The sequence below is a fragment of the Centroberyx gerrardi genome, chromosome 13 (assembly GCF_048128805.1).
Source record: "Centroberyx gerrardi isolate f3 chromosome 13, fCenGer3.hap1.cur.20231027, whole genome shotgun sequence".
Lineage (NCBI taxonomy): Eukaryota > Metazoa > Chordata > Actinopteri > Beryciformes > Berycidae > Centroberyx > Centroberyx gerrardi.
This window is the reverse complement of record NC_136009.1, coordinates 24,318,398-24,331,958: the sequence shown is the minus strand read 5'-3', so window position 1 is coordinate 24,331,958 and position 13,561 is coordinate 24,318,398. Positions and strand designations below refer to the sequence as shown.

At 42.4% G+C, this 13,561-nt stretch overlaps 1 protein-coding gene across 1 annotated transcript in view; it reads left to right on the top strand.

Moving 5' to 3' along the window:
* kirrel1b (kirre like nephrin family adhesion molecule 1b) overlaps nucleotides 1-13,561 on the top strand; it is a 59,991-nt gene that overhangs the window by 26,993 nt on the left and 19,437 nt on the right. Inside the window, exons 2-3 of the mRNA XM_071921604.2 lie at nucleotides 7,809-7,958; nucleotides 12,849-12,998. Coding sequence (XP_071777705.1) covers nucleotides 7,809-7,958; nucleotides 12,849-12,998 — 300 coding nt within the window. The remainder of the gene's footprint in view (nucleotides 1-7,808; nucleotides 7,959-12,848; nucleotides 12,999-13,561) is intronic.

Genomic DNA, 13,561 nt, shown 5'->3' with positions numbered 1-13,561 from the left:
AGTAATACCAGCCAATACCTGCTGTGTGTGTGTGTGTGTGTGTGTGTGTGTGTGTGTATGCTGCAGTACCATGTTAATGACGGATCTGGGTTGCGGTGTTTCCAGCCCCCGTACCTTCCCCTGCAGAATGACTATCAGCAGTTCTACAGTTCTACATGCATGCAGCTAAAGTTTCCTTATCAAAGAAAAAATAGAAAGCAGAAACATTCAAATAGCAATAAATATACAAATCAAATGCAATTAGAATATTGTCTGTGTCTCTCTGTCTCACTTCTCTCCACTCCTTCCTTTCTTTCTCTGGCTCTTTCTCTCATGCAAACTTTTCTTGTTTGCTTTTTCTTTTCTATTGCGTCAAGCAAACTTTAACGCAAACTTTTGAATTTTTTTCACAAAAAATGAAATGCGACTTGTGAAATGCGAGGTGTGTTTCCATCCACTGGGTTGAAGCAAATAATAACAAAAAAAAAATGATGTTTTCGTTTAATTTTCCTTGTGCAATACATCATAATTCGAAGAAAATGCTTGTATGGAAACCCAACTATAGAGGATATTATTATCAGTCTTTATTCTTCTCTCTCACACTCTCTTGCTCTTTCTCTGCCTCTCTCTGTGGTTCACTCTCTCTCTCTCTCTCTCTCTCTCTCTCTCTCTCTCTCCCTCTCCCTCTCACAAACACACACACACATACACACACTTCCTTTCTCTTTTCTCTCTCTCTCTCATGCAAACACCTTTTCTTTTTCTCTCCCATCCACACTTTGCCCTTTGCTGCCTTTTCAGAAATGGCAAACATATGCGCACGGCACACACAACACAACAATGACAGATATGTATGCATGCATGCGTGTAAACACAGACAATGCTGACACTCTCTCTCTCTCACACACACACACACACACACACACACACACACACATAGACACGGCATGCTCTCTCTGGCTGAGAGTTGTGTGTTGGTTGAAATGGGAGCGAGCTGTAGCCTGAAGGCAGAGCCAAGATATGAATACAAGGAGAGGGTCAGCGTGGCATGGGTGTGTGTGTGTGTGTGTGAGTGTGTGTGTGTGTGTGGGGTGAGGAGGGTAAAGGCTTGGGGGTCGGGGGGGATTGGGGTTTAGGGTTACAAACCTCACAGACTGCCCCTTTACTTCTACATAGGAATGTGGTGCTATGTGGATTTACATGAGTTTGTATATAGTGGGCTGTCAGGTGATGTTATGCACCCCCTGGCGGCCATATTGGAGGTCCTCAGCTCTGGAACAACAGTGATGACTTGGCCGTCTCAAAAGAATTGAACAAGACACAGTTCATTTCTGTGCTGTTTTTGACTGGGAACTGATCGATTTGGTGTTTAGATAATATCAGCTAACCATCGCTGTCTTGCTGTGAACACGTGATTTGCACACTAGCTAACGTTCCTAGAAGAAGCTAGTGTTAGCGGCAAGTGGCCAAAACCACGGGTGAATGTTGAAGCCAGTGGCGGCAGCAGCAGTTCTTCTGACGTCCGCTAGAGGCCGGCTCCAAAAAGGGGACCACAACCCAACTTTTCACTCAAAATATAAAGTCAATACATTTTTTTGACAAGAGTTTATAGTCTCAGTAGCTAATTTCACTTCTTCTAATGTGTGTCCTTACACCGATTTTCAAAATAATTGTGTCATTAACGGGATATAATGGATATAAAACGGGGTTGTTTTCCTAGTGATCGATAGGTTGGCGATTACAGGCCAATAGCAGAAAAGTTGAAAATCGCTTTGGCTGCTCGGGCTCCAAAAAATGTCAACATGGCGGCGACCGTAAATACAATCTCCAGGCTTCAAAACCTCCCTTGAGAAGCCAATGGATGATGTCACACTCACTACATCCATCTGTTTTTACAGTTTATGGTTAGTAGTGGCGAATCATCGCATGATAACATTATCTGTTACTTTGTTAACTTTCACTGCTGGCTAGTTGGCTAGCTAACAAAGCTGAAAACTGTTTGTTTAGGTTAAAGGAGTATTTATGACCTCTACAGGACCAGGAACTGCAACAACATCGATAGAACTGATCTCCTCCTACACAAGTCTCTGGACCATCTCTCTCTCTCTCTCTCTCTCTCTCTCTCTCTCTCTCTCTCTCTCTCTCTCTCTCTCTCTGTTCACAGACATGATAGCAGCCTATAGGAGAAGCTAACTTACAATTCTAGGGAACGTGGGAACATTCCTCCCCATGTCAAAAATAGTTCTCCTTATTGACTGTTCTTCCTTGTTCATCTTTCTTAAATTGGCGGCTGCTTTTTCCATCATGAGTGTCTCTAAGAAAGTTTGCAGCCATACACTTTGTTTTAATTGATGTGCATTTTTTCCAGTTTCTCGGCAGCCATACATCCAGTCATCATTTCTTTACTGTGTTTAAACCAAGCTCCTTTCCCCCCAAAAAATTTAACTATTGAACTACTTTTTCAAATGACAGCGCTATATTTCTCTTGAGGTTAGCTTTGCTGTACTTCAACTTCTTCCAATGCGAAGTAACTGGTGGCTTGTCTATACTTTCAAAGCAGCTTCCCCAACACTGGTGCATAGTAGTGATATGAAAACATACTGTCTGTTTCATACACTGTCTGAGTGCTGTGGCTTTTATCCTATTAATGGAGTGTAATAGTAGCTATATAGGTAGTGAAGCTTTTTCTAATTATAAGTCAGTCTGGATGAGAATGGCAGCCAAATTTCCTGGAATGTAAAATACAAAATGTGGCTCTGTTTTGTCTGCAGTGTAAAGGACTGGCTCCAACTCAGCTTAGGCCCCATTTTCTATGCCCCATTCAAACTGCTGTGAAACTGATTTCAGCAGAAGGGTGAAGAAAATACTTCAAATATTCAAGTTGTATCCAGCAGTTGCAAATTGCTGCGCTTTTCAAGGATGGAGTGAAGTAGTTTATTATGTTACGTCTGATGTTAAAATAGGCCAAAGATGCAAAATTTTCTGCAAGCAGGGCCATAAAATTGTTGTTTTTTTTTTTTTTTTAAGCTGCAGTGCAAAAGAAACTTTAGTAGTGAGGCGTATAGAGAGAGCATTGGCATATTATACAGTTGAATATGTAGCTAAAGAAAGATCCATTCTTATAAAATGGTTAATAACAAGATAACATGAAAAAAAATAACATGTTAAAACAAAGTATGGTCCTTTTTAATGGATAGCATGTGTCTTAAACCCTTTCTCGACAAACACCTTTGAAGAGATATTGATGTCAGGTAACAATTTTTCTATTCCAAAATGGATATAAAGCATTTCGGACTCTGCCTTTAGTGATAACTTTACACTGAGTTTGACTGTTTCATCTCACAAACAACAGAATATAGTCAGATACTGTATATATATGTATAGATGCTTAGAATACAATTAGATGTAAGTGTATAAATGTTTAGAATATAGTTGTGTATATATAGATGTTTTGAATAGATGTGTATGTATAAATATTTTAATATAGTTAGATGTGTATGTATAGATGTTTTGAATATAATTAGATGCGTATATACAGATGTTTTGAATATAGTTAGATGTGTATGTATAGATGTTTTGAATATAATTAGATGCGTATATATACAGATGTTTTGAATATAGTTAGATGTGTATATACAGATGTTTTGAATATAGTTAGATGTGTATATATAGATGTTTTGAATAGATGTGTATGTATAAATATTTTAATATAGTTAGATGTGTATGTATAGATGTTAAGTTTCTTGTAAGCCCTAAAGTTCAGGGCAACACAATGATGGAAAAAAGAGGGCAAACAAAGTGAATTAGTGATATTAAGGATAATATGTCTGGACACTGGGACTGTTACTGGGAAGCTCTCTCCATCGTACCGTTGGGTCATTATGCAATAAAAGAGAGAGAGAGAGAGAGAGAGAGAGAGAGAGAGAGAGAGAGAGAGATAAGAGAAGAAAGGAACTGAGAAGGATCTCTGTCCCCAGATCTACCTAATATTATCCCTCAGGGTAAAGAGGCATGGAGGGAGGTAAAGACAGAAAGAGGGAGAGACAGGAAGAGAGAGAGAGAGAGAGGGGGGGGGGCTGGAAAGAAAGAGATAAAAAGAGGAAGAGAATGAGGGTGGAAAGAGTAAGAGGAATAGAAAGAGAGATAAAGGAAGAGAGAGAGGGAGAGGATGAAAGAGAGAGGCTGGAGAAACAGAGAGAAAGAGTGAGAGAGAGGCGAGGAAAGACAGGAAGAAAAGTCTGGAAGGAGAGAGAGAGAGAGACCATGGGAGATGAGATAGATAGATAGATAGGAAGGTAGAGGGGGAATTTGAAAGTGGAGGAGGGCGGGAGAGAGAGAGGAGAGAGAGGGATGAGGGGGTGGAGGAGCAGGAGGAGTGTGTGTGTGTGTGTGTGGGGGGGGGGGGGGGGGGGGGGGGGGGGTATCCCGTAGGGTTAATTACATCTCTGTTCTCTGTCAGCGCGGCTCTCTCCTCCGCGATCTGAGTCCCTGCTGCAGGCTGACAGGCCACACACACACACACACACACACACACTGAAACACACACACACATATGCCCACACACTCACAAGCACAGACATGCACACACCCACAAACATATATCCACACACACACATATATATATATACCCACGCATATACACACACACATATGCATACTCACAAACACAGATATACACACACACACACACGCATGCACACATGAACATACAGACACACACACACACACACACACACAGTTTTAAATGTTCTCTATCTCTTTCCTCCTCTCTCTCTCTCTCTCTCTCTCTCTCTCATACACACACACACACAGTTTTAAATGTTTTAAATGTTCTCTATCTCTTTCTTCCTCTCTCTCTCTCTCTCTCTCTCTGTCTCACACACACACACACACACACACACCGTAGTCAGTCCCAGAGGGAGTATGCGTTGTTCTGTAGAGTTCTACACGAAGGGGGCCAGAGCCGAACTTGTAATAGCTGCTAATTTCGCATAAATCATGCATAACATGACCCACATGTAAATCACTCATGTCAGCAGGATATCACGTCCCAGCAACTCATTCTTCTTCTCTACAGGAAACAGTTGCAACTTGTGTTTCCACTGTTTCGACGCTCCCATCTGTACGGCTTTGACTTCTGAAAATGAAAGAGAGAAAGAGAGATGAGATGTAATCCCAGTCTTAAAAAGTCTTAAATTAATTACTTTCCTAACAAAGTTTTAGGCAAAGAAAAAGAGTGATGTTTTAGCTCCTTCATCAGGGTGATCTTAATATGAAGGAAAGAAATCATCACATTAAATTCATCATTTAATATATCAAGAAATATATAGAGGATCGGCCTTTAACAGCGTTCATCACTTCGTCAGCCAAAGATGTGATTCATAGTAATTTATCTTAATTTTGTGCTATTTTGTAGTAGTAACATCACTTTTAATGGTTGATCTCTCATTTTGGAACAAAACTCTTCATATGCCTCTATCTGTTGACATGATGTTGACTAATCTGTGATGTCCCGTGCATTCCAGGAGTTATTTTGTGATCAAGTGTTGTATTTACTTTTTTGGTGATCCCACTTTCCGTCAACCTGCCACGTCTACTTCTACTTCAGTTAATGATTTCCTACATTTCCCAGAATGCCTTTTGACAACGGCTCTGAACTTGTTGCATTCAGCTGTGGCTTCAATGTGTCGGTGGAGAGAGCGATAGCGATAGTGGAGCAACAGTTGTTCCAGTCGAGACAAAGTGAGGGTCGCGCCCCCCTTACTCAAAACTCAACCTGTCTTATGGCTGCATTGCATTCTGGTCTATTGAGGCTACTGTCAGTGGAGAAATTGGTCTCTCTTCCTCTTCTACGATGGATTTCTCCCTGTATGATTGTTGAACGTCTCTTGGTGCAAAAGGCAGCTCTAGAAAGAAGCGCTCCCTCTTTGAATCTGAAGGACTGACACAAAACCTGACGTTTATCCTTGATGTTTTAGATCCTGAAACATTTTCTGCTTTCAAACTTCATTGTAGCTGCTGGAAAAAAGTTGATGTGACAGCACAACAACTATGTTTGTCCAGTTGGGAATTAGAAAAATACACCAAACAACACAACGGACCCAGGTATGCAAGATACATCGCCGATCGCAGTTTTTAACAGTGTTAAAGTGTTTTAGATGGATTTTCCCTTTAATTTCAAATGATTCACAGAGATCAACTCCTATCAGCTCATAATCACCAAAGTGCTCTTTATTAATCTGTAGGGAAATGAAAAGTTGATAAAACATCAAAGTCCAGGGCGTCCCGTGACGTCTGAAGATTTCTGACTTCATTAAAGGAGCGCTCCTCTCAAATAACATGACAGGTCTTGTAATCCTCCTGACAAATCTGGAAATCTCCCTGTTGTTTGCTGCTTTGTGGTTGAATCCCCATGAGACGTCTCCCTCAAAGCCACGGCCTGCTTTATTAACCAGTTTTGCCTTAATTAGCTAATAGGATTGTTTTAACCATGATCCAAGAAAAGAATAGCCCCTGGGAAGACAAACACCAACTCTGTGGAAGTGTGTGTGTCTGTGTATGTGTGTGTGTGTGTGTGTGTGTGTGTGTGTGCGTGCATGTATCCTCAGCTGTGTGACTCTATGTGACTCAATGTGTTTGTACGTGTGTGAGTACATGCATGCAAACCTAGCAGTGTGAATTGTGTGACTCAATGTGCATGCGTGTATCTGTGTGTGTGTGTGTGTGTATGTGTGTATGATTCAGTGTGTGTGTGTGTTCATGCACGTGTGTGTGCATGTGTCATCCGAGGCACCACACTCTCGTTCTCTGCCTTAATTAACGCGCCCTCTTGCAAGAGTTTCACTGGAATATGAAACAATTTTACCTGATGATGCAAACGGCTGAAAACAGAGCTGGGTTAATACTTCGCCTCCTCACCTGACACTTTCTCTTTATGCGAGAGCGTTAATGTATGCGTGCTCTACACTTGTAGTTTTTGTATCCGTGTATTTTAGTGGCACTACACTAGCCACAAGGCTTTTTTTGCCGGAGGAAATGTGTGTGTAAGCAAAATCCTTTGTACTGTACGATGAAAAAGAGCAGGCTGTATCACAGCTTGCCAATGTTTTTTTTTTGTTCCATATCAGCACGCGCACACACACACTCACACACGTGTGCACACACACCCACACACACCCAAGCCTCAATAAAATCCAGGGAAAACCTCGAAAAAGGGGCAAGAAAGAGAGGAAACAGAAGAAGAATGAAGAGAGGAATAACAAACTGGATAAACTGGAATGGCTGAGCTGAGAACCATTAAAAACAGTATTAGAAACAGACTAAAGTAAAGAAAAAAATGAGAAGAACAAAATAAACATATATATATATATATAAGCTGGTCAGAAAATAAAATCTGTAAACCCATCTCTTCCTTCTCCATCTCTCTCTCTCTCTCTCTCTCTCTCTCTCTCTGCACCCATCAGTCTGTGCATGTGTTCATATCTGCAGGCCAATTCAATTCAGTTCAATTCAAAACTTTACTGTCCCCCAAGAGAAATGTAATTTGCAGACAAAGGTTTATAATAAAAAAAACACAATCAAATCACATAATAAACAACATAATAAAAACACCATAAACAGGATAAAAACACATAACAAATCACCACAACACCTACCATACGGACAAACACCAGTCGATAAGAGCGGAGAGGGACCCGGCCGCTCGATACGGCGCAATAAAAGATGGCAGCCGGGTCAGAATGAAAGGAACTTAAAATTGATCTCCCTCTCTCTTTCTCTCTCTCTCTCTCTCTCTCTCTCTCTCTCTCTCCCCCTTCCCTCTGTTCCAGTGTGGTGCGTTCGCTTCTCCCAGGAGCCTGCGGACCAGTCGGTGGTGCTGGGGGAGCGGGTGGTGCTGTCCTGCGTCGTCTTCAACTACACCGGCATCGTCCAGTGGACCAAGGATGGCCTGGCCCTGGGCATCGGAGAGGGCCTCCGAGGTGAGGGGGAGGGGGGGGATAAATACTGTAGGGGTGGAGGTGGTGGTGGGGGGGGGACTCTGTCGCAACCTTGCAGCTCCTCTCCAAGGTGCATGAATCAAAGTGAAGCGAAAAAAAAAGGGGAAATAATTCAGCTGCGGTTTCGGTTCAGTTTCGGCTGCAGCAGTAAGAACCCTGACAAAGGCTATTACAGCTGAAACGCGTCGGTTTTTAACATTAAGGGAGTGAAGACTGTACGCACACAAAGTGAGGGTTCGGCGCCAAAGAGGCGTGTGAGTGACACTTTTAGGCAAAAAATGAGGCCTGTATATCATGCTGAATTAGAGTAAATCCCTTACACTGCTGACAAAAGCAGACACACATTTACATTTACATTTTAAGCTGACACGCACATCCAGAGTGACTTACAGCGAGTGGAGCTGGGAAGAATAAGCTTCACTTCCAACTTTTGGCAAACATCGCAGGCAAAAGTAAAGAGTGCAAAGGTCAAAGCCACAGCAGCCAGACTGTGGATGGAGATTTTCCTCAAGTGCAAAGGAAAGAGCTAGGGAGAAAAGGTAGGAAAGCAAAAATGATTAATATCCTATATATTAATATTCTTCTCCGCTGAGCTCGCCAGTAGTTTGTAACGATGTTCAAACTAGGATTTGGTCAATATGGGTTTTTGAAGGCCGATAGTGAAGCTGGTGATAGCAGATATTCTGTGTCGATATTCAATATATTTTAAAAAAAAAATCCCCCCTGAAACAGAATTTAGACCGTGGGATACTAAAACTGCACTGAAACCCACAATAATTATAATAAATACATATTATAATATAAATAAATATATTCATGCATACTTGTGTGGAATCTGATCAAAAAAAGGGCTTCCAATGCAGCATTGATCAATTCTACAATTTATATGTAATCAAACTGCATCATATCCATCATGTCAGAGGTGAACAACAATGACTGATACCTGATATTGTTGAGTAGCCATCTTTTTCATTTTGTTTTTATTTTATTTATTTTATTTTGTCTCCATCTTTGTTGCATTGCTGTGGTGTTTCTGCACTGCTCTTCCCAGAGATCACCTGTCAATCAAACCGTGTGGGCGGGACTGTGACTTTGTCTTTTTTGTTGGATTTTGTGTTGATGCAGTTTGAGTTTCTGCAGGTGGCTCCAGCTCTGTTCTCTGTCTGTTCAGCCATGTTGGATGTCACTGCTCATGCTAACTACCCAGTTCTTCTTCTTGTTTATTCCGAACAAACCGCTGTCAGAGAAGTAAATCGCATCACTTCCTGTGCACCAGAGTAAAGAGCTACCAGACAGCAGGTGTTGAGATCAGTAAATGTAAAAGCTTTCATGAACTGGATATAGGTTGAATCACTGTTGTGTTTTATGAATCAGTGATAGAGAGAAGCAAGATGGACATGAATCTGTATGAAAATGTCACAGATTATTACTTTAATCAACAAAATGTGCCAAAATAGATAAATGTTATAGGGAATATGTATTTGACTCTCCTGTACTTAAGTCAAGGCTGATTTGTGCCCTCAAGCCATTGATAGGGAGCTTAAACACACACACACACACACACACACACACACACACACAGTTATATCAATACATCATCATCATACATCATCATGTATCCACATGGAATGACACATACGTGTCAACGCACAAACACACACAGACACATAGTGATTAAGACTGTAGTAGACACAAACACATGCACACACACACACACACACCCACACACACACACACACACACACACACACACACACACACAAGTGATAATCTGACATGTGATGTGAAGCCCGTGTTCAACTCAATTTAATTCACAGGTTCAGTAAAGGTCAGCACAACACTCTCTCTCTCTCTCTCTCTCTCTCTCTCTCTCTCGCTCTCTCTCTCGCTCTCTCCCTCTCTTTCTTTCTCTCTCCCTCTCTCTCTTTCTCTCTCTCTGTAACTCTCTTCCTTTCTTTCCCTCTTTCCTTCATCTCTCAAATTCTCCCATTACGTGTTTTATTACCTCCTATCACTTCTCTCAGATCTCCGCCATCGCTTTTCCTCTCCGTCTCTCGTCTCCCTCTCTCTTTCTCTCATCCCTTTCCTCCTCCCTCGCTCCTTCGCTCTCTCTCTCTCTCTCTCTCTCTCTCTCTTCTCTCTCGTCGATAGCGCTCTCTTTGTCCTTGCAGCCTCTTGCGAGTGCGGGTTTCGGTGACGGACATGCCAGTGTTTCTGATAAACACGTTGTCCTCTCTTGTCTCTTTTTCTCTCTTTTCCTCCATCCGTCATCCTCTTCCATCCATTTTTTATTCCCCTTGCCACCCCTCCTCCCTTGATTCTCCTCATATTCTCTCCGTTCTTTGTCTTCCCTTGTTGATGATGCGTATGTGAGGTCCTGTAAGATGTCAGTGTGTACGTAATGTGAAACTTGTGACATGTCTGCACCAATATCACCAATAAAACCCTGTCTGTTTAATATACTAATAAAGTTATTCTGATTCTAATTGCTATATAACTTGGTGTTGTTGGAGTATGACGTATAGCAGGTTGTTGCTATTATGTCCTGCATTGATTTTACACAACTGTTGATGAAATGAGTAGGCGTGCATATTGTGCAGTAAATGCATACCTGCAGCACACACACACACACACACACACACACACACACACACGCACACACACGGAAATTAAATGAATCTATAATCACTGTGATGCAACACATATGTTTACCCGTGTTTATGTGTCTCTCTATGCAAATAAATACAGTATGATGTGTTACAGTGTATTCAGGCATACATGACATCACTCTGCTCTCATGTGTGTACGCAACACTCAGACGCATGCAAACACACGTAAACAAAGGACGTTAAACACACACACACACACCTCTCCATCCATTCACTACCTGCAGGCATCAGCGGCGGCTGTTCATTGTTCGTCCTCAGCCTCATCCTCCTCCTCTTCCTCCTCCTCCTCCTCCTCCTCCTCCTCCTCCTTCTTCTTCTTCTCCCCGGGGTGCTTTCACCTCTGTGGTTGCTATGCTGCGAGGTGCTGGAGTGGATGATGTAATCTCCACTAATACTTTTGTCCCCCCCTCCCTCGCTCCCTCCCTCGCTCCCTCCCTCGCTCCCTCCCTCCCTCCCGACCCAACTGCCTGCCTGCCTGCCTGCCTGCCTGCCTGCCTCTGCCATCTGAATCCATGATGTCATGTTGGGATTGGGCACAGAGGATCAATGAGTGCCCCCTAGTGGGATGTCACGCTCAATTATGTCTTTGTCTGGAATGCGAGGGTTCAAACAGAGAGAAAAGGGTTTGTTGTCCGGCGCTGCCTGTAGCGCTGCAGCTTCTGCATCGTGCACGAAGTGATGTGGCGCGTGTGTATGCAGCGAGGCTGGATCGATGTTTTTCTGCAAAGCCCTTGAGCTGTTTGTTTGTGTCTGCGTTGCTCGTGTGCATGCGTGCGTGTGTGTGTGTGTGTGTGTGTGTGTGTGTGCACTTGAGCGTTCACTACCTATCTCTGTCTTGTTTGTGTACAAGTGATGCATATGTTTTTATGTAATCCTGTATATAGTCATGCAAAAAGGTTTTGAAAAAGTCTTGAATGAATGCTATCCATATTGTACATTAAAGTAATAATCTGTGACATTTTCATATATGTAAATGTCCTTTTTGCTCCTCTCTTTTGCTGACTGATATAACACAATAGCGATTCAGCCTAAACCCAGTTCATGAAAGCTTTCACGTTTGCAGCATTTTCTAAGCATGTTGGGTCGGTCTTTCCCTGGAAAAATCCTCTGGCACACAGGAAGTGATGCGTTTCATGTTTCTGGCAGCAGCCGCAGCGGTTTGTTTGGAATAAACAGAAGAAGAAGAACTGGGTAGTTAGCATGAGCAGCGATAGCCACCATGGCTGAACAGATGAACAAAAGAGCTGTAGCCACCTGCAGAAACTCAAACTGCATCAACAGAAAATCAAAGGGAAAAGTCAGTGGAAAGGGTTGAGAGTGTTTGTTGATATTATGATGATGAGGCTGCATGGTATTACAATGATTTTATGTCTGAGGAAGAGCCTGTGAGGGCCTGAAACACTGTCTGGTTAGATTAAAACAGTATGGGAGCAATTTATTTTCTTTTTCACGTTTCTGTGCCTTATGCTATGATGCATTTCTGTGCTCCCTGCATATACTGTGTGACATACCTTTTGAGAAATAATCATTTAGATTTAAATTACAAGTTCATTTCCATTTTCCATACTTCAAATTTCTTAACAGGATTTGAGGATTTTGGTTCAGTATAATCTGGACTGAGAGCAGCTGGGGAATATGACTGTCAACAAACTTATGTCACTGTATAGTTGGAGATAGTCTTCACAACCACAAGTATCACAATATGTAAAAGAATGTCAGCTCTGCAACATACATAAAATGTGTAGTTGGGGTTTTTCTTCCCCATGGATTTCTATTTTCATCCAGTGCCCAAACTTTTCAATACCTGGAAATAAAGAGTTTCATTTCCACACACTACATATCCATTTTTAATAGTGTTGCTACCTGGAATTTCATCAAAACGAATAAATGAAACTATTGTTAAAAGAAAGGTCTTATGATGACTCATGCCTTTAATAGTAGCCCATAATGAGCCTTTTCCTTCATGCCAGCAATCATTTTATAAGAGCAGGTCAATTTTTTCAGGGGAATATCCTGTTTTTGAATGAAACCACAAATGATCACGTTCATTTTCCATATTCCCCGGGCTTCCCAGACACAGAAACCCTGCTATGATGCATGACCTACAGAAATTCCAATAAGCATACATGAATCCCACAAGGGTTTTCTAATGGCTGTGTCTCCATCGATGTAACCCCCGCCCCGCTCTGTGTGTCCCCCCCAGCCTGGCCCAGGTATCGGGTGCTGCGGGTCCTGGACATCGGCCAGTACAACCTGGAGATCTCCAACGCCGAGCTTTCTGACGACTCGCTGTACGAGTGTCAGGCGACCGAGGCCGCGCTGCGCTCCAGGAGGGCCAAACTCAACGTGCTCAGTAAGTGGATCTGCTGGGGACTACAGTAAACATTGTGCCTTCTGTGTTTAACTCTTTTAGAGGAAACTGATAAATCTGCCACATCAGTACTTGTGTCCTTGTGGAGAACGATCTTCCCGAGTTGAGAGAACGGGCTTAAAACAGAGAACGTGTCTTTACAGTTTGAGATGAGCTGTGAGCTTGAAGTCACACGATTAATTGAGACACACAGGTGTTTTCCCAGCTGCTTCAACTGACTCTGCAGTATTGACTAGACTGTAGTGATGTTTGGAAGTGATGCGTCGTTCTTTGGGCTTCCCATCCGTTTCTTGTTAGTCACCATCTGATACATCCTTGATTGGCAAGTAAACTTCCGGGATCCTTGGCGCTCGATCATTTTGGAATGGTGCTTTGGCTGTTGGATATCACATCAAACACGTCATGGAGAACGCATATTGAGAAAGACCTCAAGACAGCAGTAGCAGCAGCAGCACAGAACAACATTAAATCATTTCATCATTTGTAACAGAAGCTGAATGTGTGTGAAGTGGATAATGGCGGCCTAGAGATTAGAGAAGCAGGCT